Source organism: Elephas maximus, chromosome 3 (assembly GCF_024166365.1).
Source record: "Elephas maximus indicus isolate mEleMax1 chromosome 3, mEleMax1 primary haplotype, whole genome shotgun sequence".
NCBI lineage: Eukaryota > Metazoa > Chordata > Mammalia > Proboscidea > Elephantidae > Elephas > Elephas maximus.
This window is the reverse complement of record NC_064821.1, coordinates 162,990,522-163,014,838: the sequence shown is the minus strand read 5'-3', so window position 1 is coordinate 163,014,838 and position 24,317 is coordinate 162,990,522. Positions and strand designations below refer to the sequence as shown.

The window sequence follows — 24,317 nt, the reverse complement described above, 5'->3', positions numbered from 1 at the left end:
ACTTGGGAAAGAGAAAACTGAAACTAGATCTGCCGAGCAACTGTGATGTCAGATTCTTCAATGTTGCATCTAAAGATAGTCGACTTTTAATTACCCACACTAACAAGGGAGGGCAGTGGCGTGGGAAATGCCCAAATCATTGTATTTTGGTTTTAGAATATATGTTTTGTGCTGGATCATCAGGTGGGTCTGTCAGATGGAATAAATGATAGTCTAAATACATTATATTTCTAAGACATGACTCATAAGGAATACCATCTGGGTTTACTTGCCTGGTCCGTCTGTTTAGGATTTTTCGTCTTCTACTCGGCAGACAGTTTACCTCTACCTCTTAACCTCCTGCCTCCAACCCCACACTGACAATATATATCAGTCCTTACTGAGCTGTGCTTTCTCTGTAAAATCACCAAACCATATCACACACTTGGAGAAGGATGTGGTGGTCTGCTTCCGTAAGCAGACTTCTTATCAAACAGTAGTGTAACAGTGAAGAGCAGAGTCCTTGGAGCAAACAACCTGTATTTGAATCCCACTCTGTCACGTATTAGCTGAGTGACCTTAGGAGAGTTACGTAACTTCCCTGTGCTCAGCTTCCTTATCAACAAAATGAAGATAATAATAGTACCTACCTCATAGGGTGTTTTGAAGATTAGTACTGTATTTTTACACGGATAACATGTGTCTTCTGTGTGTGTTGGCCGTACCCTCCCCCTGTGAAACACCCTCATAAGAGCAGCCATGCCAGTCATCTTCCAAGTGTTGCTATAAAAAAAAAGCATAACGTGCTTAAGAAAATACCTTTGGGGTAGGGCGAGGCTGGTAAACAAATACAGAAGGTGCATGTTATTTGCATAAAAACACAGTATTTGTAAAGCACTTAGAACCCTGTCTGACATATAGTAAGTATGCATGTGTTTGCTGCTTTTCTTTAATATTAAATTATCGTTAAAATTTTTTTTTATTGTGTTAAAAGATATATATAACATAAAATTTGCCATTTTAACCATTTCTAAGTGTCCAGTTTAGTGGCATTAATTATATTCACAGTGTTGTGCAACCGTCACCACTGTCTGTTTCCAAAACCTTTTCGTCACCCCAAACAGAAACTCTGTAACCATTAAGCAATCACCCTCCATCCCTCTCTTCTCTCAATCCCTGGAAACCTCTGATCTCCTTTCTGTCTGTATTTGCTCATTCTAGATATTCCGTATAAGTGTAATCATGTAGTATTTGTCCCTTTGTGTCTGGCTTATTTCACTCAGCATAATGCTTTTAAGGATCTTCCATGTAGCATGTATGAGAACTGCATTTCTTTTTATGGCTGAGTAATATTCCACTGGGGGCATATACCACATTTTGTTTATCCAGGCATCTGTTGATAGATACCCAGAACCCAGTGCCGTCACATATATCTGTTGATGGATATGTATTATTATTATTATGAAATAAAAAGAATGTGGTATGTTTCATTAATATAGTCAATAAATGTTTTTCAAATGCTTACAACTGTTCAGACCCTTTTGACTTAATTCCGTAAATGAGAACTGACAAGTAGATGATTTAAAGGGAGGGGCGTGGAAGGGGCAAGCATAATCCAGATTATTTAGACGTATTTATTTTTAATTTTTAAGTTCTAAGAGCAGCCGTAGCCAGGAATGTGTCTGTGGCTGAAGGAAAGGAACTGGACCTGTCCTGCAACATCACGACGGACCGAATGGACGACATCCGGCCCGAGGTGACGTGGTACTTCAGCAGGACACCAGACAGCACTTTGCCTGGCTCCCATGTGTTGGCACGGATGGACCGTGATTCCCTGGTGCACAGCTCTCCTCACGTTGCTTTGAGTCACATGGATGCACGCTCCTACCACTTACTGGTCCGCGACGTTGGCAAAGAAAACTCCGGCTATTATTTCTGCCACGTGACGCTCTGGGTACCTGGACACAACAGGAGCTGGCACAAGGTGGCCGAGGCCATGTCTGCCCCCGCCGGTGTGGATGTGATCTGGCTAGGTGAGTGGTATGGAGAGTGGCTCTTTACCCCTCTGGCTTAATCCCTTTTTGCATTATTCTGACATTCTTTATATCAGTACAGCATACGTTAGCCTGGATATATCCCAGGCTGGGGGTGAAGGCAAACTGGCTGAAGTAGAATCTGGCAGGCAAAGGAAATGTTTAGATAATGTGGCCTCAGTTGTTTCAATACCCTCATTTGAGAGGATATCGTTTTCTTTTGTTGCCAAGAGATGTACAGGGTAGGAGCCCTGCTACATGGCTCTGTGAAATGGATCTTTGTCGCAGCGTGAATGCTGCCACTCTTGCCTTCCTTTTCCTAGATGTCTAGGTGCTCTCGACCAGGAGCTGATGCTTTTCCAAAGCCTGATGCAGAAGGAGAATTCCTTCCGTTAACAGAAAGCAGTTTTTCCACTGAAATGCCCTGGAATCCAAAAGTGACTTTTTTTGCAGTTACTGGCTAAATGTGGGTGGCTTCCTGCTTTTCTGCTGGGCGCTCTCACCCCAGGGGCCGTTTCACAGGTGGAGAAGCAATATGACTCTCAGTGTTGACCACCTTGCCATCCGTTTTATAACAGCTTGCCCTCTGTGTGAAGATCATTGTCATGTCCTGCTCTGTTCTACCATTCTTATCTTCCCCATCTCTTTTTTTCCTAGGTGTTTTCTTCTTGGGCCAGAGTTACCCTGACTTTCCCTAATTTTGGTTACTATCTTGTAATTGCAAGTAAATTTAAGAAGGCTGGGGCTGAGGGGGTTGTGGAGTGCTTTGCTTCCCTCCTCCATTATTACAAAGCTGAGGACAGGCCTCCCAGTCAAATTCTTCCCTGATTTGAGCTAATCTCTTTCTTTTCCCATGAGGGTTTTGAGCCCTGATGAAGGCAGTTGGCACCGTTGTGGTGGTTGTTAGCTGCTGGAGTCGGTCCCTGACTCATGGCAACCCCACGTACAGCAGAAGAAAACACTGCCTGATCCTGTGCCATCCCCATGATCATTCACGGATTAGACTGTTGTACCCCATAGGGTTTTTACTGGCTGATATTTCGAAGCACTGGGTTATTTAGAAGTAGATCACCAGGCCTTTCTTCCTAGGGCATCTTAATCTGGAAGCTCTGCAGAAACCTATTCAGCATCATAGCAACATGGCAAGCCACTTCTGACAAGTGGATGGTGGCCGGGCATGAGGTGCGCTGGCTGAGAATCAAACCCGGGTCTCCCATGTGGAAAGCGAAAATTCTACGCTGAACCACCACTGCCTCATATTGTTGTGATTATTAGGAGGTAAAACAACCTTAAGGAGCCCTGGTGGTGCAGTGGTTAAGTGCTTGTCTGCTAACCCAAACGTTGGTAGTTTGAACCCACCAGCCACTCTCAGGAGAAAGATGTGGCAGCCTGCTCCTGTAAAGACTACAGCCTTGGAAACCGTAGGGGGCTGTTCTGCCCTGTCCTGTAGGGTCCCTATGAGTCGCCATTGACTCAACAGCATACAACAACAAAACAGGTCTTTATAGGCCAGGAAATAATTTACTCCTTCATCTGATACTGAACAGCCTCCTGCCCTGACCCCCAGCTCATACTTAGTTTATCCTTATCTCTGCATGGAAACTTTCTCCTTAGCGGCATTCTCACTGTTTCTTTTGAATGCTTTAGTTACTATTGGGTTAATGGTATCCAGGCCACTTTTTATGCCTCTGGACCTCATAGGTAGTAAGTTATTCCAGTTACAATGCATTTAACATCAAGGTGGGTCCCTTTTGAAGTGTGTGAAGCTCAACAGACCAGACTTGGAGCCTCATTGTTGTGTAGGTTAAGCATTCTATTAGGTGGTGCTTCCTGAATGTGTTAGTTTTGTAAACTTTTGCCTTTTTTCTCCTTTATTTCTGTGAGAGAAGGCTTGCAAGCCTAATTATGGCTTTCCTGTGTGATAGAGAGCCCTGATGAGTTTGTTTTGGTTTTTCTATGTCATATTTGGAAAACCAGAGGTTCCCCATGTAACCTAATGGAAAGGCGCCTGAATAAATTCTCTATTTAGTCCTCATTGGTATATTGTCACATCACAGATCAGTGGTAACAGAATGCCATTTGCCTTATTGGCGGCTTGTAATACCAGATCATATTTCTCAAAATCCATATTACCAACCAAAAATTTAAACACACTCAATTAGTAAGCATGCATTCCAATGCTGAAAACACATGCCATCAAAAAAAAAATTTTTTTTTTAATAAAAATTTAGCAACGAAAGGGTTTTTTAATAAGCCTTTATTTGACAAGGATGGGGAGTTAGCAAGTGAGAAGAGAAGAGGACAGGGAGAAGAAGATAAACAAGAGAATAAGCAGAAAGTTTTTTTTTTTTTTTTTACAGTCCAATCACATTGAGACTAGGCAGGGTGTGAGTCAAGGAGCCCTGGTGACTCAGTGGTTAAGTGCTTGGCTGCTGACCTAAAGGTTGGTGGTTCAAACCCACCAGCCATTCTGCAGGAGAAAGATGTGGCAGTCTACTTCTGTAAAGATTACAGCCTTGGAAACCCTGTAGGACAGTTCTACCCTGTCCTATAGGGTCACTATGAGTCGGAATTGACTGGAAGGCACACAACAACAACAGGGTGTTAGTCATCCCCGTCAGCAAAGTCATTCTTTGCTATCTGAAAAGTGAAAGGAGCGGGATTTATCTGGCGAGCTTTTCTTTCTGCCGCCTGAACCCTGTGCAAAAGACTCACTGTGAAGTACTGAACTGGAACAATGTTGGCCCAGCTAGAACTCTCCTTAGCAACCTTCAAAATAAAACAGATGTTGTCAGCACCAAAAGAAGATTTTTCATATCTGGAGCCGAATTTGTTTCGCAGCTCTGATCCTCAGTGCATTGTGCGGGGCTGTGAAGTCCCAGCGCAGGCTCTTTGTGTTCCCTCCCCCACAGCTTCTGAATCCGAGCTTGAGGATTTTTTTTTTTAGAAAGTCTGCCTGCACTCCAATTTGAGGGCCTCTTTGAAGTACTAATGCATTGATCCTGGCATATCCAGGGGGAGATGCAGGCCCTGTCAGAAAACAGGAGGGTTGCTCCTGGGAAGGAATGGACTCCTTTTAACTGGGAGGGATTTGTAGGTGGCTGTGTGCTCTCTAGAGAGTGAGAAGAAAGAAAGAGATGAAATTATGGGAAAGGTTCAGCTATTATCCCCAGGATCCTGTCGTTTGTTTTTCTGCGGAGTCGGGAGAGTTATCCCTGACTGATGTTAACATATACGCAGCCCCGACCTTGCACAGCGCTTTGCATGTAATAGGCACTCAATAAATACTGGTTGAATGGATAAATAAGCGAGTACCAAAACATGGTTTATGTTAAAATATGTGCAATCATGTTCCACTTATAGATTATTCGCAGGTGCTCTCACATGACCAAACCTACTGGGAGTGGAAGTGGTATCAAAAACAACTGCATTCTTCTCCTTTCTTCCTCTCTTAAATCTTCCCGTCCTTCCCTGTGCCAGTGACTCAAAGCATTACAACTGCTTGGACAGTTGTCAGGAGGTGAGTTGGGCCACCAGTATAGCAGCAGATCTTTCTCAGGACCCCCCCAAGTAGATTGTCTGCCCAGAAACCTGTGGGCCTGGTCTGGACTATGTAGTTGTCTCTGCATATATGCTATGGGTGTATAGTCATATGTGAATGCCATTCCAAATACAGCTTGGGGCTGGACTTGTTTGAGGTAACTGAGAAGTCATCAAGACAGAGAGGAAGACAGGTGACATGCCAAATACTCCTTTTACGTAGGTCATCTTATTTTGTATGAGTGTGAAACGTTGTCACAGAAAAGTTTTTAAGAAAGCTGATTCCTTGTTCAGGTATTACACAAAACTCTCAGTTTCGCCACTTTATGGATTAAAAACAATAATTACCACTTATTGAGTGCTTCACGTGTGCCAAGCACTGGGCTAAGGGCTTTACATGCGTTATCTCTTTTAATACCCACAATAACTTTGAGAGACAGGTACTGCCAGTATCTCCATCTAAAAACAACTAATTAAAAAAAATAGTTTTGCTTATCATTTTCAGGGTCAGGAATTAGGGAAGGACTCAACTGGGGTTCATCTCTGATCCACGTGGCGCCAGCTAGGGCAGTTGGGGCTGGGGATCCACTTCTAAGATGGCTTCCTCGCACATGTAACTCAGTGCTTCTGGGCTTCTCTCTCCACAAGGTATCCTATCCTTCAGGGCCTCTCCACATGGCTTGGGGTTCTCACAGCATGGTCTTCTTGGGGTAATCACACTTCTAACATAGTGGCTGGCTTCTAAGAATAAGGAAGTAGGAGTTGCCAGGCTGGTTAAAAGCTATGCCTGGAACTGGGATCACAGTAGAAGGTCCCTGACAGAGTGGGAGAAAAATGTAGAACAAAATTCCAATTCTTAAAAAAGACAAGACTTACTGATCTCATAGAAACTAGTGGAACTCCTGAGACTATGGCCCTTAGGCCTTGGAACTGAACCCAGTCCTGGAGATCACCTTTCAGCCAGAAGATAGGCCTGTAAGAGCTGTAACACCCAGGAGGGATGCGCATCTCAGAACAATCAGCCATACAAAACCAAAAGGGCAACATTTGCCCAAAAGCAAAGTTGAGAAGGCAGGAAGGGGCAGGAAAGCTGGGCAAAAGGAAGCAGAGAGTCCAAGGAGGAAAAGGGGTGGGGGATGGGGGGAGTGCTGACACATTGAGGAGATTACAACTAATATCATGAAACAAGCTGTATATAAATTGAATGGGAAACTAATTTGCTCTGTAAACTTTCACCTAAACCACACTAAAATGTTCAAAAAAAAAAAAAAAAAAAAGCTATGCCCCTGAAACCGTCACAGGTCATTTCCTCAGTTTTCTATTGGTCAAAGCCATCACAGAGGCCACCCAAATTCAAGGGACTGGAGAAATGGTCTCTTAATGGGAGAATAGAGAGGTCATATTGCAGAAAGGCTTGTGGGGTGGGATATATTGCTGTGGCCGTTTTTGGAAAATAGAATCTACCACAGTGATTAATGCTGGTTTCTTTTATTTCACAAAAGATACTTAGGTTGGCTTGGAGAGAATTATGGCCCAGGGTCAGTGGTCCCAAGTATTGTCACCTCCTTATGTGGAAACACGCTGGTCTTGGGAATGAGCTTCACTTTTTTTTTTCCTTCCTTTTTTGTTAACATATATATATAATACAATATTTGCCAATTCAACATTTTTTAGATCTACAGTTTAGTGATATTAGTTACTTTAATCATGTGCAGCCATCACGCATAATCATTGCCAAATTTCCGATTACCATGCACAGAAACTCACTACTTCCTAAACAATGATTCCTCCTTCCCCCCTCCCTCCTGCCCCGGTACCAGAGAAACCAAAACCAAACCCACTGCCATCAAGTTCATTCCGACTCATGGTGACCCTATAGGACAGGGTAGAACTGCCCCATAGGATTTCCAAAGAATGGCTGGCATGTTGGAACTGCTGACCTTCTAGTTATTAACTGTGTCCTTAACCACAGTGCCACCTTCCCTGCCTCTGGTAACTGCTAAATAAACTTTGGTCTCTGTTATTTAAAAAAAAAAAAAAAAAACCCATTGCCATCAAGTTGATTTTGACTTGTAGCAACCCTATAGGACTCAGTAGAACTGCCCCATAGGGCTTCCAAGGAGCAGCTGGTAGATTCGAACTGTCAACCTTTTTTTGGTTAGCAGCCATAGCATGCTGTATAGCTCTGAACTACTGTGCCACCAGGGCTCCTTGGTCTCCATACATTTGCCTATTCTTGAATAAGCTTCACCTTTTTTTTTTTTTTAAAGCAACTCTTTTACTGTATTTCAAGATTTTGTGGGTCAAGAATTCGGGCAGGACTCAACTGGGCAATTCTTCTGTTCCATGTGGCAGTGACCAGGATGACTCGGTGGTATTCTGGTGGCTGAGCTGATCTTGAGCATCTAAGATGGTCTTGATGTTTGGCACCTTGGCAAGGATAACTGGGAGGCTGGGCTTAGCTAAGCCCCCTCTTATCTATGTAGTCTCTGGGCCTCCAGTGGGGTCTCTCCAGCAGTCTGACTCTCCAGTAGTCAGACTTCTTACATGGTACCTCAGGGCCCCAAGAGCTACGACTCCAAGAGACAGGAAATGGAAGCTGCTGGTAAGCTTCTCTTTTGAAACTCTAGAGCGTAAGAGTCCTAAAAGCTGGAGAGTTCTGTCCTCATATGCTTCGGGTTGGTGCACTGAGGTGGATGAGTGGGTTGAAGCTGACTGGGGCCTTCGTGTGCTCTAGTGTATTAACTAGACAGAGATCAGGGCAACGATGTGAACGGGTCTGGAGAGTCCAAGAGCACTTGTAGCAGTCAGAAGGATCATGGTGATTGTTTTAAAGGGTGAGAAAAAGCCTCTTGTACTTAGAATTTATGTCCTACTTTGAAGGGAAAAAAGAAAAATATTTAAGTTGGCTTGCAAAAGGAAGCATGATTTAAATAAAGCAGGAGACATAAAAATAGAATCAAGCTCAAAAGGGACAAAAAAAAATCAATAGATATTGTAAGGTGGTTGGGATGAATTAGTTATTGCATCTGAGCACTGAACTTGCCTCTGAATTTTTGAAGAGTTGAGGCAGAGACTTGATTATACAGTTTTCATCTGATGAAAGAAAAAATAAAGCCTTTTAGAGAGACAAACTTTGTCTTGGCACTGAATCCATCATGTATTTTTTTCATTTAAGGGGCATTGAATAACATAATGGACAGTGCTTTCAACTGTTCTTTTACAAAAGACCTAAAGTGATTGTTTAAATGGATGTCTCTTATATCCACCCTGTATAAAAGCTGAGGGCATAAATCTTAAGCAATGTGAAGGAAGGAGTTTCTGTAAGAAACTGAATTACTAGAGGGGACAAATGGTGCTTTGTGTTGATCCAATTGAGTATATGGCTAAAACTTAGACAATCTAGAGAAAATGGCTAGTTAATCTGCACATTAAGCCTTTCTCTCCACTATCAGCTGTCTTAAATGAGCCTTTGGCAGGGTTTGGGTACTAATCAGTTCATGATTGAGCTCTCTGCCTGAAGTCCTAGCCTTCTGTGGTGTTAATTGGAGAGGGTTCCACAGGCTGCCATGCAAGGCTCTGGAGGAGGCAGAGCTGAGTTCCGCTATTAAGGCTTAAGAACCTGATTTACATTCTACCTCACCAGAGGACCGTCCCCTCTTCCAGCAGTGTGCCAGCAAGTAAGGTAATTATTTTTCTTTAAAAGGAGCTGTTAATCTGCTAAGTACTTGGTAGAAACTTCAGAATTCTGTGCCATATATGGGAGATGATTTAGATCTGCCAAATTTTAAGGGCAGCTATTACCAGCTGTTGGTCCCAAATTATCTCTGCAGCCAAAAGAGCATGTGGTCGAGAGCACCAGCTTTGGAGACAGGGAGGCTAGTGTTCGAGTCCTGCTCCCCCACCTTCTATGTATACGATGTTGGATGTGTCACTTGGAGTTTCTGAGCTTTGGTTTTCTTGGTTTGAGCGGATCGTGAGTATGAGGGGCTCATTAGTGCAGTGCTTGGCGCTTAAGTGCTCAACACTAATGATGATTTATTAGTGTTTGAGGGACAGTCAATTTATAACATACTCTTCCCCACCAAGTTCCTAGCCAATTAAGATCTGGAGTCTGTTTGGGGCATGGAGGAACTAGGAATCTGTGTGTCCTGGAAGCAGCTGCTCCCAAAGGGAACTGACCACACCCAGTCCCTTTCCTAGTAATTCACTCTTTGTTCTTTAGGAGGGAGTGAGTGGGGATGACAAGAGAAATCATGAGTGTGACATTGGGTGTGGGTTATAGATGTTCCATTCTAATGGTATCATTTTATTTAATTTTGTTTTCGTGGTGCTTTAGGTGGAAGTTTACAGTTCAGATGAGTTTCTCATTCAAAAATGTATACACATATTGTTTTGTGATGTTGGTTACCATCCCCACAGTGTGACAGCATGTTCCCCTTTTCCACGCCAGGTTCCCCATGTCCATTTGTCTGTTCCTGCCTTCTTATCTTTCTTTTGGACAGGAGATGCCCATTTGGTCTCGTATACTTGATTGAACTAAGAAGCGCATTCCTCACGTGTGTTATTGTTTGTTTTATAGGCCTGACTAATCTTTGGCTGAAAGGTGGACTTCTGGAGTGGCTTCAGTTCTGAGTTAGCAGGGTGTCCAGGGGCCATAGTCTCGGGGGTTCCTCCAGTCTCTGTCAGACCAGTAAGTCTGGTGGGCTATGTGAATTTGAATTTTGTTCTACATTTTTCTGCTGCCCTGTCCTGGATTCTCTATTAAGATCCCTATCAGAGCAGTCTGTGGTGGTAACTGGGCACCATCTAGTTTTTCTGATCTCAGGCTGGTGGAGGCTGTAGTTAATATGGCCCTTTGGTCCTTTGGGCTAATATTTTCCTTCTATCTTTGGTTTTCTTCATTCTACATGGCTCCAGACAGGGTGGGACCAATAGATGTATCTTAAATGGCTGCTTGTAAGTTTTTAAGACCTCACACGGTATTCACCAAAGTAGGATGTAGAACTTTTTTTTTTTTCTTTCAAATTGTATGGTGCTTTTTTTTTTTTTTTAGGTGATGAGTCAGAATCAACTCGACAGCACTAGATTTGGTTTTATTTGATTTAGGTCAAAGTTTACAGCTTAAGTTAGTTTCTCATTCAAAAATTTATACACATACTGTTTTGTGACACTGGTTGCAATCCCCTCAATAAGACAGCATGCTCCTCTTTTCCATCCTGGGTTCCCCGTGTCTGTTTGTCTAGTTCCTGTCCCTTCCTGTCGTCTCGTCTTGCTTTTGGGCAGGAGTTGCCCATTTAGTCTCCTATATTTGTTTGAACTGAGAAGCATGTTACTCACTTGTTTGTTTTATAGGCTTGTCTAATCTTTGGCTGAAAAGTGGGCTCCAGAAGTGGTTTCAGTTCTGGGTCAGCAGAGTGTCTGGGGGCCATAGTCTCGGGGGTTCCTCCAGTCTCTGTCAGACCAGTAACTGTCATCTTTTTTTGTGAACTTGAGTTTTGTTCTATGTTTTTCTCCCGCTCTGTCTGGGACTCTCTCTTGTGAGCCCCGTAAGAGCAGTTGGCGGTGGTAGCCAGGTACCATCTAGTGCTTCCGGTCTCAGGCTGGTGGAGGCTCTGGTTCATGTGGTCCTTTAGTCCTTTGGACTAATATTTTCCTTCTGTCTTTGATTTTCTTCATTTTCCTTTCCTGTTGATGGGATGGGACCAATAGATATATCTTAGATGGCCACTTGCAAGTTTTTCAGATCTCAGACACTGCTCACCAAAGTAGGATGTAGAACATTTTATGAGCTATGTTGTACCAGTTGACCTAGATGTCTCCCAAGATTGTTCCCCAGCCCCCAGCCCCACCAACTCAATCTCTCAAGGTGTTTGGCTGTGTCTAGGAAACTTCTATGCCTTTGTCTTGGTCAGGTTATGCTGACTTCCCCTATATTGTGTGTTGTTATCTGTCCCTTCATCAAAGTTGACACTTGTGTATTATCTAGTTAGTGATTTCTCCTCCCCATTCCTCCCCACCCTCGTGACCATCAAAGAGTTAATGATATCATTTTAATTGCTCTGAAATGGCTAATGCTGAATACAGCTTCATGATGATGCTTCCATTGAGGTAGGTTAAGTGCCGCCTCCCCCCCAAAAAAATCCCAATAACAATTGCTTCTTATATAGCCTCGTCTATTTAAATGTTAGAGAATATGTAATTGCTATACAAATGATGAAGGAGCCCTGGTGGCACAGTGGTTAAGTGCTCGGCTGCTAACTGAAAGGTGGCGGTTAGAACCCACCAGCCGCTCCGTGGGAGAAAAGACCTAACGATCTGCTCTGGTAAAAATTACAGCCTGGGAAACCCTATGAGGCAGTTCTACTCTGTCACATGGGGTCACTGTCAGTCGAAATCGACTTGAACGCAGAACAACAACAACAACATGCAACTCTTTTTGACAATTGGTTAACATGATCAGCTGCCTCTAAGGTACATGCCCTGTCACTTGGGGTTAATAAAACCTCATCTTCAGTAGAGACAAGGGCATTCGTTCTCCTGTTGCCTCTAACTCAAGCATGCAGCCTGTTCGTCTAACTAGCTGTACCAAGTTAACTTGGTTTCAAAGGGGGCATTAGAACATGGCCTTGTTGTACACAGTTCAGGATTAGTGTCTCAGCTGTTGTCATCACTCTCGTCTTCTGGGAAGAAGAAGTCTTTGAGAAAGCGTTAATAATCTGGGTGTGTAATGAGGTTGCGCGGTTTGGTCCGTACTGGGAGCCAGGATGTGGAGCCAAAGACACTCATTTAATTCTGCTCACACGCAACAGGACCTTAGTCTTCTAATTTTACTCCTCTGGGATTTGTTGGTTGGTTGGTTTGTTTTTCATTTAGGAAACGTACATGACAATAGTACCTATTTCATAAGGTTGTTAGGAAGATTAATTGAGAATGCAGGGTAAGTGTGTTGCATGGCATCTGGCATATAGAAAGCCCTCAATAAACTCCAGTTGTTATTATTACTGTTGGTAAAATGGGGGTAATAGACCTTATCTACTGGCCAGCAGTCAGTTTGTCATACGGTGGTGGCTTGCATGTTGCTGTGATGCTGGAAGCTATGCCATCCATAGTTCAAATACTAGCAGGGTCACCCATGGCAAACAGGTTTCAGTGGAGCTTCCAGACTTGGACTAGGAAGAAAGGCCTGGCAATCAACTTTCAAAAATTAGCCAGTGAAAACCCTGTGGATCACAACAGAATATTGTAATAGCGTACTGGAAGATGAGGCCCCTAGGATGGAAGGCAACAACGGACCCCAGCAGGCTGGTGATCATGAGGGTGGTACAGGGTGGGGCATCATTTCTTTCTCTTGTACATGGGATAGTCATAAGTTGAAGCTGATTCGACAGCACTTCATAACGATAACAACACACCTACCTTCCTTATAGAATTGTCATGAGAGTGAAGTGAGGTTGCCTGTGTGAAAACTTCAAGGTCAGGTCCCTGTACACAGTAGGCACACATATTTGTGTTTGCAAATTAGTCAGCGATTCTGAAAGCTTTTCATTGTTTTGGAACTTATAACGCAGGCGTCTAATGACCCGTATTCAAAGAACAAAGTATTCTGTTCGGAAGGGCCACCCTATTTGGAGCCTGTAGCTCAGGAGATAGTGCACACCATCCCATCACCACCCCAGGAGCCAGGTGAGTGAGTGGATCCCTGCTTGTCAAGAATGTGAACGATGCCCCATTCACACTGGCCTCAGCGTTTACACAGGGTTTAGCCTGTGAGTTGTTGGTCCGCATGTTTTCAACTGTTTGGAATGCAAATTTTCAAACAAACACACAAGTAGAAAGAACCACCCAGCTTCGACAGTGCTGATACTCTGCAATTCTTGTTTCTTTTCTTTTTCCTTCCCTGGATAAACACACACGCGCACACACATTTTTTTTCCATTTTTATTTTTTTCTTTCTGGAGCGGCTTAAAACACTTCTCAGACATGTCATTGCATCATTAAATACTTTAATAGGCATCTTTAACTGATCAGGATCTTTTTTTTTTTTTTTTAAACATAACCACCATTGCATTCTTAGCTGGTTTCTTGATGAGATCAAGTAGAATATAATGGTAATCAGTAGTGGGATGCGTATGCCAAATCTGAGCATTTTTTATGCAAAATGTTAAATTTAGTTCAATTCAGCAAGCATGTTAATACTTTTTATGTACAAGGCACTGTATGCATAGCACACATGGATGAGTAAGGGAGGTAGGCCCTGACTCTGGGAAGAGTCTTATGGAAGGGGCTATAAGACGTATTTACAGGCAGCCAACGTTCAAATAAAATCCTTAGAGAGCACGGAGCGTGGCAGGTGGGAAGGGCCCCATGAACGTTTGTTGAATGAGAAGTAGAGGTGTGGCATGCTGGGTGAGTTCAGAGGAGGGATGCTCTATTAAGGAGAGGCTACATGGGGAGGTATGTGTGGATAGGTTTTGAGGACCACGCATCATCTCTGTAAACAATTTTTTTTTAAATTTATCGTAAAACAACATTCAAGGAAAATTTCTGCACATGCACCAAAAGCAAAGAGGAAATAAGAACCCACCATTCCAGTGTAGTGGAATTGTACCTTCTCTAGGAAACCCTGGTGGCATAGTGGTTAAGAGCTATGGCTGCTAACCACAAGGTTGGCAGTTCGAATCCACCAGGTGCTCCTTGGAACTTGAGGGGACAGTTCTCCTCTGTCTTATAGGGTCACTATGAGTCGGAATCAACTCAATGGCAACGGGTTTCTTCTAGGAGTTCAGATCTAAAGTCAACCTACAATGCTGGTGTGTAGTTCAGATGCCCTCTGAACACCCTTTAAATCACTAGAACCTGCATCTTCTAACTCACCAGCCAAGAACCCAATTGTTTTTGTTTGTCTCTGCGTTTAGACAGAGGCTTCCTCTTCTGGGGCCTGAGGGTTAGTGTTAAGGGAGAATGAGGAGACCGAGCAGGTCAATGAAGGGATTTTTCTGTCCTGCCAAACTGGAATTCCTATAACGTAGATGCATGCATGCTATACCTGTCTTGTACTCTCACGTCTCTATATGTGAGGTGGGAGTGGAGTAGAACGGGAGGATCCATTCAGTCATTTATTCAACAACTTACCGAGCAGGTGCTCCAGGTGCTGAGGCAGAGGGACCAGCGGGAAGAAAAGCAGATGAATCGGAAGCATATGGATGTTTAGGGAATCCTGAGAGCTGTTGTCTGAATAGAGTCTAGAATATGTACAGGAAGGCAGTGGGTGGCGGGGCTGAACAAATGAGTTGGTCTCACATTTGGAGGAGCCAGGTAGAGGCAGGTGTTCAGTAGGTGAGAAGACAAACCATCAGAGGGTTTCCCTGGTAGTTAGTTGTTACCAGCCTGGACTGGGATTGAGAGATTATTTTAATAGTCTTGGCTGGAGGCAGTGAGGGCCAGAATGAGGGTATTGTTCATGAGAGTTGCGCTTTTATTCAACCACAAATATTTATGGAGAACCTACTAGGTGCGAGGCCTGGGAGTAGGGGAAATGGAGGAGACACTTAAGAGGGAGAATGTATGAGATTTAGGAACCCTCAGAGTGGAGAAGAGCCCTTGGGTGGTACAAACAGTTAACATGCTCAGCTCTTAACCAAAAGGTTGGGGGTTTGAACCCACCCAGAGGCACCTCGGAAGAAGGGTCTGGCAGTGTATGTTAAAAAAATCAACCACCGAAAACCAGTGGAGCATAGTCTTACTCTGACACGCATGAGGTCACCATGAGTCAGAGTCGGCTTCACGGCAGAGTGGAGAGGAGTAAGGGAGAGGAAGGGCAGGGGACAGCACACATTTTAAGCTGAGGTGACTGGGAGACTGAATGGTAGATGTGTGGTAACAGGAACAGTAACTGGAAAGTTAGTAACTGGAGTGGGGTTTGTAGCTGTGTGTGTATATATATGTATTGGCAGAGGGGGGTGGAGAGTGGGGTAAATTAGGTTAAGATACCCTGATGGAGACACCAAGTCGAGATGCCTACAACATAGCCCTCTGCCAGTGTTTGGGTCACAAACCTAAGGAAGACTTGGGGCCAGGGCAGGAGAGCAGCTGGGTTCTGATGCTCTGGTGAGTGGGGTTTGGCCTGGCCAAGAGGTAGGTAGAGGGGTAGAGAGCTGCTCTAACAGTTGGTGTTTGGCTAGTTTGACTGCCTTTTCCATGTGTTCAACAGTCTGACCATGAATAGTTCCATCAACTGACTGTGTCTCTTTTTCATAACTTTTTAAAATAATTTTTATTGTGCTTTAAGTGAAAGTTTACAAATCAAGTCAGTCTGTCACATACAAGCTTATATACACCTTACTCCATACTCCCACTTACTCTCCCCCTAATGAGTCATCCCGCTCCCTCCTTCCAGTCTCTCCTTTCGTGACAATTTTGTCAGTTTCTAACCCTCTCTACCCTCCTGTCTCCCCTCCAGACAGGAGATGCCAACACAGTCTCAAGTGTCCACCTGATACAAGTAGCTCACTCTTCGTCAGCATCTCTGTCCATCCCATTGTCCAGTCCCTTCCATGTCTGATGAGTTGTCTTCGGGAATGGTTCCTCTCCTGGGCCAACAGAAGGTCTGGGGCCCATGACCGCCGGGATTCCTCTAGTTTCAGTCAGACCATTAAGACTGGTCTTTTTATGAGAATTTGGGGTCTGCATCCCACTGATCTCCTGCTCCCTCAGGGGTTCTCTGTTGTGCTCCCTGTCAGGGCAGTCATTGGTTGTGGCCAGGCACCATCTAGTTCTTCTGGTCTCAGGATGATGTAAGTCTCTGGTTCATGTGGCCCTTTCTGTCTCTTGGGCTCATAGTTATCGTGTGACCTTGGCGTTCTTCATTCTCCGTTGATCCAGGTGGGTTGAGACCAATTGATGCATCTTAGATGGCTGCTTGTTAGCATTTAAGACCCAGACGCCGCATTTCAAAGTGGGATGCAGAATGTTTTCATGATAGAATTATTTTGCCAATTGACTTAGAAGTCCCCTTAAGCCGTAGTCCCCAAATCGCCGCCCTTGCTCCACTGACCTTTGAAGCATTCAGTTTATCCCAGAAACTTCTTTGCTTTTGGTCTAGTCCAGTTGAGCTGACCTTCCATGTATTGAGTATTGTCCTTTCCTTCACCTAAAGTAGTTCTTATCTACTACGTAATCAGTAAATAACCCTTTCCCACCCTCCCTCCCTGCCTTGTAACCAGAAAAGTATGTGTTCTTCTCAGTTTATACTATTTCTCAAGATCTTATAATTGTGGTCTTATACAATATTTGTCCTTTTGCCTCTGACTAATTTCACTCAGCATAATGCCTTCCAGGTTCCTCCATGTTATGAAATGTTTCACAGATTCGTCACTGTTCTTTATCGATGCATAATATTCCATTGTGTGAATTTACCACAATTTATTTAACCATTCATCCGTTGATGGACACCTTGGTTGCTTCCAGCTTTTTGCTATTGTAAACAGAGCTGCAATAAACATGGGTGTGCATATATCTGTTCTTGTAAAGGTTCTTATTTCTCTAGGATATATTACGAGCAGTGAGATTTCTGGGTTATATGGTAGTTCTATTTCTAACTTTTTAAGAAAACGCCAGATAGATTTCCAAAGTGGCTGTACCATTTCATGACCACTTTTAACAGCTTTTGGAAAAGTACCACTTTGGAAGAATTTGTTCAGAGGTTGGGAGTTGAGCTATGAAGGAATGAAGGATTAATAATAATTAAAGAGTCGATCATGGTTTAGGAGAGAAGGGAAACCACCACAGGAAGCCTCATAGTGCTTGAAGTTGCACTGGTCAGTCAGGTTGGTGAGATGGCCCATCAGGGAGCTGGCTTCTTGGGTCACATTCCCTGTGGCAGTAACTTAGCTATGGCATTCAATTTACCATCAGTGTTGTTAGGTGCTGTTGAGTCAATTTTGACTCATAGCAACCCCATGTGTTACAGAGTTAAACTTCCCCATAGAGTTTTCTAGGCTGTAATCTTTACAGGAGCAGATCACGAGGTCTTTCTTCTGTGCAGCCATTGGATGGGTTTGAGCTGCCAACCTTTTCATCAGTATCAAAAACAAAAAACAAACCCATTGCTGTTGAGTCAATTCCAACTCATAGCAACCCTATAGGACAGAGTAGAACTGCCCCTTGGGATTTCCAAGGAGCAGCTGGTGGATTCGAACTGCTGATCTTTTGGTTAACAGGCTAGCTCTTAACCACTGCACCAGAGAATACAGAAAACAGTTACATTTGGTTCATTTGAGAGATGAGGATGTACCTTGAAAGGTGGTAAAAAGAATATAGCCTTGGATTCAAATCTGCCACTTTTGAGCTGTGTGGGCAAGTTGCTAACCTCTCTAAACCTGTCTCCTCAGATGTCAGGTGGAATTGTAAATAATAGTTCATATGTATATATACATGCAGATACACATGTGTGTGTATCTCAGTCATGCAGGCACCAGTCTAAACGTTTTTACATATACCTATTAATCCTCCTAGTAGCATTATGAAGTAGTTAGTATTATTATCGTCATTTTTACAGATGAGGCACTAGAGAGGTTAAGTAATCTTGCCATGGCTACGCAGTCAATGGCAGAGCCAGGATTTGCACACAGCCTGGCCCCAGAGTCCCGGCTCTTCCCCACTGCTTTTTCCTGCCACACAGTTTGTCGTTCAGGTTAATGTGGTAACACACATGAAGGATCCTACTCATTGCGCTGGAAATGGAGTGGGGGCTCTCAGCTGCTGCAGCTTGCAGATTGTCCATGTGGTGGTGGTCCAGATAAGTCTTGACAGGACTGGGAGCGGTGAGATCTTGCTGTAACCACAGCCAGTTCCAATCTGTCCTTTGCACATATAAGTGAATTTAGTTGTCCTTTTCTGCACCCAAGTTATACCAATAATCTGTGGATGTGGGGTAATTTGTGAATTTTTCTTAAGCATATTGTGGTATAAGTGTATTTCAGTTGTATCTGTTCCTCATTCAGTTGTTGCTAGAGAAGCTGTGGATGTGTGAGCACTCTGGCCCAGGAGATGGGAATCTCCCAACTGTGTGACCTTTGCACGTGTCTGTACAACAAGGCTGGGTGGTCTCTCAGGCACTTCCCAGCTCTGATGCCAGTCTGTGGCATTTCTCTAGAGTCCGCTTTACAGCCAGGTGTGCTCCATGACGCAGGTGAGGGCCACGGTGTTTTAACTTTACACAGCACAGAGTCCAACTTCACCGGCAATTATATGCTTGTGATGATGACATTTAAGGGAATTAGGATTTTGAGTTTTTTCCATTTCCTGGCCCACTGAATCATTCTTGGAGAAGCCGTGATGTTACAAATTTCATTAGAAGTAGAAATCACAAAAGCACAGTGCCTTGACCTCAGCAGTTTATAATCTGTATGAGTCATAAATAAAAGTAATGTTAAATAAGACTAAAGGTTTGATCAAGATGATAGGAATAAAGGCAGTGTTGGCAAATGAGAAGTTCTGTTTAAGTGGGGTTATTTTTCTCCTAGAATCCAAAGTTTTCTGCAGAAGAAAATGTAGCCATTTCTAAAAGTCCTAGTTTGCATTAATGTAGCACATATTTATTGAGTGCCTACTGAATAAAAGCAATGTGTTTGGAACAAAGATGAGACCCTCAAGCAAAGAGTAATAATGTAGTGTGATAACTGCTATATAAGAATACACACATGGCTTACAGGAACACAAAGAAAGAGTGTCACTCCAAGGATCCTGGAAGGCTGCATGAAGGAGGTGACATTAAAGAATGAGTGGGGGTTTGCAAGGCAATCAAGAAGAGAAGGGCCATTCCAAGCAGGTCTTCACAGAGCTGTGAGACTGGTGCCTGGAGAATGCAGGTAATTAGGTGTAACTTGTGTGCAGGGGTTATAAGGAGAGGAAACAAGGCTACCAAGGGGTTCTGATACCATTTCCTTGGCAAATATGGAGGAAGGCCTTGGGGCAGTAAGAACAGAAAAGTGGAGTTATAGAAATGCTTTAAACCTCAGAGGAAAGAGGGTGTCTTATACAAGCAGAAAATAACAGGAATGTCTCAGTGGCAGAGGAGACACTAGCTTTCCTTCCACCACTGTCAGATTTTGTGCAGGTGAGGAAGCAGGGTGCTCCTGGTGGGCAGGCCTTACTAGAGCCAGATTCTCAGAGAGAGGGCTTCAAGGTTAGCAGGATTGTATGGGTGAGTCACATTTCCTGGTGAAGGGTGTCCTCTGGAGAGTTTGAGGTTGGGGGTTGTTTATTGATCGCTAAACGCAGATTTGGAAAGCACCGCGGAAAAGTCAGAGGGACTATAAAGTGAGGATAAGAAAATGCAAGGGGAAGTGATGACCTGAGGACCTTTCATTTTGGGGCATGGCCAAGAATGACAGGAACCCAGGCCATGGTGGGATTAATTGGCTCAGATTCTGGAATGGGCTCTAAAACCAAAACCAGTTGCCAATGAGTCAGCCCCGATTCATGGTGACCCTACGTGTTTCCGGGTAGAACTGTGCTCCATAGGGTTTTTTTTTTTTTAATTAAATTTTATTAAGCTTCAAGTGAACGTTTACAAATCAAGTCAGTCTGTCACATATAAGTTCACATACATCTTACTCCCTACTCCCACTTGCTCTCCCCTTATTGAGTCAGCCCTTTCAGTCTCTCCTTTCGTGACAATTTTGCCAGCTTCCCTCTCTCTCTATCCTCCCATCCCCCCTCCAGACAGAAGATGCCAACACAGTCTCAAGTGTCCACCTGATATAATTAGCTCATTCTTCATCAGCATCTCTCTCCCCCCCGCTGACCAGTCCCTTTCATGTCTGATGAGTTGTCTTCGGGGATGGTTCCTGTCCTGTGCCGACAGAAGGTCTGGGGAGCATGGCCGCCGGGATTCCTCTAGTCTCAGTCAGACCATTAAGTATGGTCTTTTTATGAGAATTCGGGGTCTGTATCCCACTGATCTCTTGCTCCCTCAGGAGTTCTCTGTTGTGCTCCCTGTCAGGGCAGTCATCGATTGTGGCCGGGCACCAACTAGTTCTTCTGGTCTCAGGATGATGTAGGTCTCTGGTTCATGTGGCCCTTTCTGTCTCTTGGGCTCCTAGTTGTCGTGTGATCTTGGTGTTCTTCATTTTCTTTTGCTCCAGGTGGGTTGAGACCAATTGATGCATCTTAGATGGCCGCTTGTTAGCATTTAAGACCCCAGACGCCACATTTCAAAGGGGGATGCAGAATGTTTTCATAATAGAATTATTTTGCCAATTGACTTAGAAGTCCCCGCAAACCATGGTCCCCAAACCCCCGCCCCTGCTCCGCTGACCTTTGAAGCATTCATTTTATCCCGGAAACTTCTTTGCTTTTGGTCCAGTCCAATTGAGCTGACCTTCCATGTACTGAGTGTTGTCTTTCCCCTCACCCAAAGCAGTTCTTATCTATTGATTAATCAATAAAAAACCCTCTTCCTCCCTCCCTCCCTCCCCCCTTCGTAACCACAAAAGTATGTGTTCTTCTCAGTTTTTACTCTTTCTCAAGATCTTATAATAGTGGTCTTATACAATATTTGTCCTTTTGCCTCTGACTAATTTCGCTCAGCATAATGCCTTCCAGGTTCCTCCATGTTAGGAAATGTTTCACAGATTCGTCACTGTTCTTTATCGATGCATAGTATTCCATTGTGTGAATTTACCACAATTTACTTACCCATTCATCCGTTGACAGACACCTTGGTTGCTTCCAGCATTTTGCTATTGTAAACAGAGCTGCAATAAGCATGGGTGTGCATATATCTGTTTGTGTGAAGGCTTTTGTATCTCTAGGGTATATTCCGAGGAGTGGGATTTCTGGGTTGTATGGTAGTTCTATTTCTAACTGTTTAAGATAACGCCAGATAGATTTCCAAAGTGGTTGTACCATTTTACATTCCCACCAGCAATGTATAAGAGTTCCAATCTCTCCGCAGCCTCTCCAACATTTATTATTTTGTGTTTTTTGGATTAATGCCAGCCTTGTTGGAGTGAGATGGAATCTCATCGTAGTTTTAATTTGCATTTCTCTAATGGCTAATGATCGAGAGCATTTTCTCATGTATCTGTTGGCTGCCTGAATATCTTCTTTAGTGAAATGTGTGTTCATATCCTTTGCCCACTTCTTGATTGGGTTGTTTGTCTTTTTGTGGTTGAGTTTTGACAGAATCATGTAGATTTTAGAGATCAGGCGCTGGTCTGAGATGTCATAGCTGAAAATTCTTTCCCAGTCTGTAGGTGGTCTTTTTACTCTTTTGGTGAAGTCTTTAGATGAGCATAGGTGTTTGATTTTTAGGAGCTCCCAGTTATCTGGTTTCTCTTCATCATTTTTGGTAATGTTTTGTATTCTGTTTATGCCTTGTATTAGGGCTCCTAGGGCTGACCCTATTTTTTCTTCCATGATCTTTATCGTTTTAGTCTTTATGTTTAGGTCTTTGATCCACTTGGAGTTAGTTTTTGTGCATGGTATGAGGTATGGGTCCTGTTTCATTCTTTTGCAAATGGATATCCAGTTATGCCAGCACCATTTGTTAAAAAGACTATCTTTTCCCCAATTAACTGACACTGGTCCTTTGTCAAATATCAACTGCTCATGGTGTGGATGGATTTATATCTGGGTTCTCAATTCTGTTCCATTGGTCTATGTGTCTGTTGTTGTACCAGTACCAGGCTGTTTTGACTACTGTGGCTGTATAATAGGTTCTGAAATCAGGTAGAGTGAGGCCTCCCACTTTCTTCTTCTTTTTCAGTAATGCTTTGCTTATCCGGGGCTTCTTTCCCTTCCATATGAAATTGGTGATTTGTTTCTCTAACCCCTTAAACTATGACATTGGAATTTGGATCGGAAGTGCGTTATATGTATAGATGGCTTTTGGTAGAATAGACATTTTTACTATGTTAAGTCTTCCTATCCATGAGCAAGGTATGTTTTTCCACTTAAGTATGTCCTTTTGAATTTCTTGTGGTAGAGCTTTGTAGTTTTCTTTGTATAGGTCTTTTACATCCTTGGTAAGATTTATTCCTAAGTATTTTATCTTCTTGGGAGCTACTGTGAATGGTATTGATTTGGTTATTTCCTCTTCGGTGTTCTTTTTGTTGATGTAGAGGAATCCAAGTGATTTTTGTATGTTTATTTTATAACCTGAGACTCTGCCAAACTCTTCTATTAGTTTCAGTAGTTTTCTGGAGGATTCCTTAGGGTTTTCTGTGTATAAGATCATGTCATCTGCAAATAGTGATAACTTTACTTCCTCCTTGCCAATCCGGATACCCTTTATTTCTTTGTCTAGCCTAATTGCCCTGGCTAGGACTTCAAGTACGATGTTGAATAAGAGCGGTGATAAAGGGCATCCTTGTCAGGTTCCCGTTTTCAAGGGAAATGCTTTCAGGTTCTCTCCATTTAGAGTGATATCGGCTGTTGGCTTTGCATAGATGCCCTTTATTATGTTGAGGAATTTTCCTTCAATTCCTATTTTGGTAAGAGTTTTTATCATAAATGGGTGTTGGACTTTGTCAAATGCCTTTTCTGCATCAATTGATAAGATCATGTGGTTTTTATCTTTTGTTTTATTTATGTGATGGATTACATTAATGGTTTTTCTGATATTAAACCAGCCTTGCATACCTGGTATAAATCCCACTTGATCATGGTGAATTATTTTTTTGATGTGTTGTTGGATTCTATCGGCTAGAATTTTGTTGAGGATTTTTGCATCTATGTTCATGAGGGATATAGGTCTATAATTTTCTTTTTTTGTAATGTCTTTACCTGGTTTTGGTATCAGGGAGATGGTGGCTTCATAAAAAGAGTTGGGTAGTATTCCGTCATTTTCTGTGCTTTGAAATACCTTCAGTAGTAGTGGTGTTAAGTCTTCTCTGAAAGTTTGGTAGAACTCTGCAGTGAAGCCGTCCGGGCCAGGGCTTTTTTTTTATTGGAAGTTTTTTGATTACCGTTTCAATCTCTTTTTTTGTTATGGGTCTATTTAGTTGTTCTACTTCTGAATGTGTTAGTTTAGGTAGGTAGTGTTTTTCCAAGAATTCATCCATTTCTTCTAGGTTTTCAAATTTGTTAGAGTACAATTTTTCGTAGTAATCTGAAATGATTCTTTTAATTTCATTTGGTTCTGTTGTGATGTGGTCTTTCTCGTTTCTTATTCGGGTTATTTGTTTCATTTCCTGTATTTCTTTAGTCTGTCTAGCCAATGGTTTATCAATTTTGTTAATTTTTTCAAAGAACCATCTTTTGGCTTTGTTAATTCTTTCAATTGTTTTTCTGTTCTCTAATTCATTTAGTTCAGCTCTAATTTTTATTATTTGTTTTCTTCTGGTGCCTGATGGGTTCTTTTGTTGCTCACTTTCTATTTGTTCAAGTTGTAGGGACAGTTCTCTGATTTTGGCTCTTTCTTCTTTTTGTATGTGTGCATTTATCGATATAAATTGGCCTCTGAGCACTGCTTTTGCTGTGTCCCAGAGGTTTTGATAGGAAGTATTTTCATTCTCTTTGCATTCTATGAATTTCCTTATTCCCTCCTTGATGTCTTCTATAACCCAGTCTTTTGTCAGGAGGGTATTGTTCATTTTCCAAGTATTTGATTTCTTTTCCCTAGTTTTTCTGTTACTGATTTCTAGTTTTATTGCCTTGTGGTCTGAGAAGATGCTTTGTAATATTTTGATGTTTTGGACTCTGCAAAGGTTTGTTTTATGACCTAATATGTGGTCTATTCTAGGGAATGTTCCATGT

The 24,317-nt window shown here is 42.9% G+C and overlaps 1 protein-coding gene across 1 annotated transcript in view; it reads left to right on the top strand.

The window, feature by feature from the left end:
* The window catches only part of PTGFRN (prostaglandin F2 receptor inhibitor), a 105,272-nt gene that overhangs the window by 54,098 nt on the left and 26,857 nt on the right, over nt 1–24,317 (top strand). Inside the window, exon 4 of the mRNA XM_049879987.1 lies at nt 1,632–2,012. Within this exon, the coding sequence (XP_049735944.1) occupies nt 1,632–2,012 (381 nt within the window). The remainder of the gene's footprint in view (nt 1–1,631; nt 2,013–24,317) is intronic.